The sequence below is a fragment of the Pteropus vampyrus genome, unplaced genomic scaffold, assembly GCF_000151845.1.
Source record: "Pteropus vampyrus isolate Shadow unplaced genomic scaffold, Pvam_2.0 Scaffold432, whole genome shotgun sequence".
NCBI classification, from domain to species: domain Eukaryota; kingdom Metazoa; phylum Chordata; class Mammalia; order Chiroptera; family Pteropodidae; genus Pteropus; species Pteropus vampyrus.
In genome coordinates this window covers 189,873-195,872 of record NW_011889213.1, presented here as the reverse complement: position 1 = coordinate 195,872, position 6,000 = coordinate 189,873, and the positions used below count along the sequence as shown (strand labels likewise).

The 6,000-nt window shown below is 45.9% G+C and overlaps 1 protein-coding gene and 1 pseudogene across 1 annotated transcript; both read left to right on the top strand.

Moving 5' to 3' along the window:
- The first annotated feature begins 1,922 nt into the window (after positions 1-1,922).
- Positions 1,923-3,703, top strand: LOC105306266 (membrane primary amine oxidase-like). Its single transcript, XM_011381167.1, has 3 exons — positions 1,923-2,179; positions 3,101-3,230; positions 3,428-3,703. Exons 1-3 carry the CDS (start codon positions 1,923-1,925, stop codon positions 3,701-3,703), a joined length of 663 nt encoding a protein of 220 aa, XP_011379469.1.
- LOC111732183 lies at positions 2,354-2,472 on the top strand (annotated as a pseudogene).
- Positions 3,704-6,000: the final 2,297 nt, after the last annotated feature.

Below are 6,000 nucleotides of genomic sequence, written 5' to 3'. Positions count from 1 at the left end.
TTATGTCATTCTCGGTGCATCATATCAAGGGGTACATGATGCTGATACGTCTTATTATAAGTGACATCGACCTCAAGCACTTGGTTAAGGTGATGTCTTCTGGTTTTCTCCATTGGAAAAGTTAATATTTTTCCATCTGCAATAAATAAATATCTTGAGGAAATTACTTTGATGTTACACAGATGCCCTATTGCTTTTCTTCTCAGACTTTTGCCCACTAATTTTAATATATTGGTGGATTTTTTTTTTTTTACAACGATTATTACTATGGTATCCCCCACTGGTCATGTATATTATCTTCCTTATTCTTTATACATTTATTAATTGGAATTCTCCATAAGAAAGAGTTATTCCTCCCAATACTATCATTTAATCATATCTCAAATTGTTCCATTCTTGGCCATTGGAAGATCTTTCATTTTGATTCCTGTGTCCTTTTGACATGACTCTGTCTTTTTTGGAGCATTTCTTTATTTTCTGGCACCACAAGAAATTTCAACTTGTTTTTTTCCCTATTCCAGCCCTGAAATCAATCTACCACTTCTCCAAGGAGCTCTGATTCCTATTATTGGAGAATAGTATTTAGAAACCAAGATCTGGGTCTAGGTGTGCTCATTATGACTGGGCTCTCATTGCTTTTAGGGTCTCTCATTGGACTTAGCTAAAATACATACATGTGTATTCTAACTGACACATGCATCTCTTTCTATCTCTGCATCTAAGCAATGAAGACTCTTAAAGAGCACCTGGAATGGTACCAGACACTCAGTGAGAAGGATTAGCTATTGCCATATTATTCACATGATCCTGCTTGTGTGGATGTACCAGAAAAAACTCTTGGCCTTTAATTGTTACCTACGTGTGGAAGCCCTGGGATGTGAACTAGGGGCAGTGAATCCACAAAAAGAAACTGAGGGTTTGCTTAATCAGTGTCTGTTCTCTTCTGGTCTTGGGAGGCATCGAGGGAGCTTCCAGCATGTTTTGGTTTACTGCTCTTGGGTCTCAGATCATTAAAGTTGACTTCTAATATGAGACCTAGTTAGACTCTAACAAATTATTCAACACCTCCAAAAATTCAGGTGAACTGATTGCCTTAGGATCTGCTCTTAATTCCTTGCCAAACCCCAAACTATGGGAAATACCTCCAAGCTCCAGCAGCATTGGGCCCAAGGTCTGGCCTACATGTCTGCTATCAATGTGTGGTGGGGCCATGCTATATTGGTTTCCTCCATGCGCTGATATGTACACAGTGTAGAGCCAATTTAAGACGTGGGTCCCTAAGCACTGTCACAAAACTAACTGTGTACCCTTGGTTACAAACCAGGGCATGTTACTTAAATTCTCTAAGCCGCAGTTGTCCCATCTGTAAAATGGGTACGATTGTGGTTCCTTCTTCATCGAATTGTTATACAAGTAAATCATCAACACTAAAGCAGATTGCATGCTGCCGAGCACCTTCAGGTTCAATAAATACGAGCTACATACATGCTATGTTGTTAGTTTCATGATAAGGCTGACCTGGTGATATATGGGGCTTCAGATACGAAGCACAGACCCCTTCCTCGGGTCAGAAAGACCCTGACTCTGCACATCGCCTGCAAGACTGCTCCAACCTCAGGTGAACCACCTTCCCTTGCAGCCCCTCAGAGGGAGCTGAGGGGAGGACCAGTCACAAGGCATCTGGGACTGTTATCAGAGGTTAACATCAGGGACAAAATCTCTTCTCCAAATATCTGGATGAGGGATATCTTGGGGAGGGGAGGATAAGTAGGACGCACATTGAGTTCTGGGCTACTCTTTGGCCCCACTCTGAAACCAGGTGGGGACATAGCAGCTGCATGACCAGCCCTCTGTCCCACCCTTCCCCTCACCAACCTCTCCTCAACCCGGCAGGACTGAAAAACTGGGTCTGGGCTGATGACATGGCCTTTGTCCCCATGGCGATACCTTGGAGCCCTGAGCACCAGATGCAGAGGCTGCAGGTGACCCGGAAGCTGCTAGAGACGGAGGAAGAGGCTGCCTTCCCCCTGGGAGGCACCCACCCTCGCTATCTGTACCTGGCCAGCAACCACAGCAACAAATGGGGTCACCCTCGGGGCTACCGCATCCAGACGCTCAGCTTTGCCGGAGAGCCACTACCCCAGAACAGCTCTATGGAGAGAGCCTTCAGCTGGGGGAGGTGAGTGGCAGAGTGTCAGCTGGGGGAGATGGACTGTAAGAAAGGCCCCATGTTGCTGGGAACCCAGATTCCTCAACCTCCCATGGGTATGCATGCACACACTCACTCATCACACACGCTCATACACACACACTCAGAGGTCTGTGGCCACAATCTTTAGCCATTTAAAATGAAGCCTATGGCCATGCCACCCTGAACAAGCTCGATCTTGTCTGATCTTGGAAGCTAAGCAAGGTTGTGCCTGTTTAGTACTTGGATGGGAGACCACCTAGGAAGACCAGGTGTTGTAGTCGTAAAAAATAAAATAAAAAACAAGGGATTGTAAGCTGACAAGGTCCTTGCAATCTGTGAGGTCAATCAAAGGTTGCCTCACCTAAAATAAATAAATAAATAAAATAAAATAAAAAATAAAATGAAGCCTACTGGCTGCATAGATGAATGGGAGATACATGTGAAATCAAATAGAATAAAATGTTAAAGGTAGAATCTGGGATGTGAGTATATGGGTGTTCACTATACTATTCTTTCAATGTTTTTGCGGGTTTAAAATGTTTACAATAAAGACTGGAGGGGAAAACAAAGAGTACAAGAAGAACGCAGATCAGAGGGAGTATTGCCTAAAATCCAGGCATTTGATATAGAGAAATTGACCTAAAGTGGGAAACAGGCCATGTCCCTGCATTTGCATCTGGGGCTCGAGCTCTGATCTGGATAGATGCATGAGCGACATTTGGACCCGAAGTCTAGACAATGAGCCAGTTAAAGTTTGAGATATAGGATATTGAACAAATGTGGGAACTCTATGAGAGACAGGGAGAATGGGGAAAATGTGCTCATTTTTCCTTTGTGTTCCCTCTTCAGTGTAACTTCAGACAGTAGGACAGGTTGATGACCTGTGGTTCTAACCCACATCTCCTGTAGGTACCAGCTGGCTGTGACCCAACGGAAGGAGGAGGAGCCCAGCAGCACCAGCATCTACAATTTGAATGACCCTTGGACACCCACTGTGGACTTCACTGACTTCATCAACAATGAGACTGTTTCAGGGCAGGTCAGTCAGCAGGAGGCAGAGGGAGCATGGATGAGCCACTTTACTCGCAGGGCAGATTCCTTGAAGAAATGAAGCTTTGTGGTTTCACATTTTTTGTGGGTCAGTGAGCTGAATCCTTATATACAAGGCTACCGCGGGAAGCAGGCGTACCCTTAGCAAAGCCAGGCATCATGATTCTCTTCCTTCTCTCCTGCTAGGACTTGGTGGCCTGGGTGACAGCCGGTTTCCTGCACATCCCACATGCAGAGGATATTCCCAACACGGTGACTGTGGGGAATGGTGTGGGCTTCTTCCTCCGACCCTACAACTTCTTTGACCAGGACCCCTCCTCTGACTCTGCTGACTCCATCTACTTCCGGGAGGATGAGGATGCCGGGTCCTGTGAGGTCAACCCCCTAGCTTGCCTCGCCAAGGCTGCTGACTGTGCCCTTGACCTTCCTGCCTTCTCCCATGGGGGCTTCTCTCACAGCTAGGTGGTCCCTGAGATGAGGAAAGTGATCAGAGGCCCAAAGGCCAGGGTGTGTGGGGAGGAGGAGCAGTAGGCACTAGGCCAGGAAGCCTGAAGCCCCCTTCTCCTTCCTCACACCCTGAGGTCCCCTTCTCCTCCACCCCAAGGTCCTCTCTCTCCCATCACCCTCCCTTACATCCCTCTCCTTGCTGGAGGCATCCTGAGCCTGTGATACTTGATGTGGGGTGGGGAGGATGGATTCAGGTTTGTTGACCCTTGACCTGCTGAGTTCCCATCCCAGAGAGAAGAGGAATTGCCAGCTGGGAGCCTAGAGTGATGGCCAAGCTTTTCCCCAGAATACTTCTGTGTTTTTGTTTTTTTTTTAACAGTTGTTTAATCTTATTTTTTATAGTGAGATATAATTCACATACCATAAACTTCACCCTTTTAATGTGTGTGTATAATTTAGTGGGGTTTTGTATATTCGTCAAGTTATGCAACCACTGGCACTACTAATTTCAGAACATTTTAATCACCCGAGAAAGAAACCCCATCCCTGTTAGTAGTCACTTCCTATTTCCCTTCGACCCCTTTCCAGCTCTAGGCAAACAGTAAACTTTCTGTCACTATAGATTTGCCTATATTCTAGACATTTCATTAAATAGATCTATATAACACACAGTGTTTTGTGATTGGCTTCTTTCACTCAGCATGATGTTTCTGAGGTGCATCCATGGTGTAGCATAAATCAGTGTTTCATTCCTTTATGACCAAATAATATTCCATTGTACGAATACACCGTATTTGTTTATCCATATCAGTTGATGAACAGTTGGGCTGTTTTACTTTTGTGTTATTATCAATAATTCTTCTATGAACACTGGTGTACAAACTTTGATGTGGACATACGTTTTCATTTCTCTTGGGTGTCCCCCTGAAAATGCAATTGCTGGGTCGCATGGTAACTCTGTGTTTAATCATTTGAGGAACTGCCAGACTGTTTTCCAAAGTGACGGCACCATTTTGTTTTATTGTGGTAAAATATACATAACCTAAAATTTACCGTGAGACCATTTTTAAATGTACAGGTCAGTGGCATTAAGCACATTCAGAAGCTTTTTTTCGTCCTGCCCAGCTCCTCCTCTGTCCCGGGGCTGGGGAAGCCTTGAACATGCAGAGGGCTGTCCTATGGGAGAGGACAGTCCACAGTTGTCTCCTTATGGGAGACATTTGTTTCTGGACAGCTTTCTTCATTTCGTCTCTCTGCCTCATACTACCTAAACAAAAATGTTCCTCCTGTCACCTTGTCCTCTGTTTACACTGCCAAATAATCTTCTTCTAAGTTCCTGCTATTTACATAGGCCATGTGGAGTATGCTTTTGAGATGATCAAGTGACAGCAGCAGTCCAGGGAGTTTTGTTGATGAAATGCTAAGGGTCATCTGTTCCCAGGACCATAGGTGACAGTGGCCTGGCTCTATTACAGTGCAGCAGCCACATAGTCACCAGAATATCACTGAGGGTAGGAACCATAAAGCCTCAGGAGCTCAGGCAAGCAGGCCAGGAGTTGCCCAATCAGGGGTGCACATGTGCTCGGGTGTCCCAGTGGGGATCATCGGCATGGTCATGCCACAGGCTCCAGGGCCTCACATCTCTGCTGTGTGGACTTTGCATGGGCATAAATAAGAACTGGGATATTTTCCAGAAAGGAATGTAGGGGCAGGAGTAAGATGGAGAGGAGGTAGGGCTCAAAGAGCAAGCTTTCTTAGGTGCCTCCAGACCAGAAAAACCCATGTGGTATGCAGCGTCCACATCTCAGCTTCTACAGCCTGCCCACTTCTGTCTGTGTCTTTTCTAGAAGCGGGGGCATGAGGTCAGGAATAGAGGGGCTCCTTCCCCAGCAGGAATCCCAGGCTACTGACCCAGCTGTAGGGGAGGGCCCTGGCAAGAGGGGCCTTTAGGGCACAGAGATTTGGGTTCAGCTCAGCTTGTGACCAGAGCAAAATGGCAGGCTGGAAGCTTAGACACCATGGAGGCCCTGTGGTTCCTTCAAGAACCTCCGGGAACCCAGGCTCAACCTAGTGAGCTAGAAAGGAACTAAGTTCTGGCAAATGGACCTGCATACAAAGACTAAAACCATGGGAGCCACATTCTCGATTCAAGAATGAAAGCAGGATATGATGACAAGTGCTCCGATGGGAAAAGGTTAAGGCAGAGCTGGTTTGCTGTCGCTGATTTTTTTTTCCATTTTGCTTCTCTGATCAGTGATTTCGTTTCTCTTTATGCTGTCAACCCAAACAAATATCATGTTTTGACTTTCTTG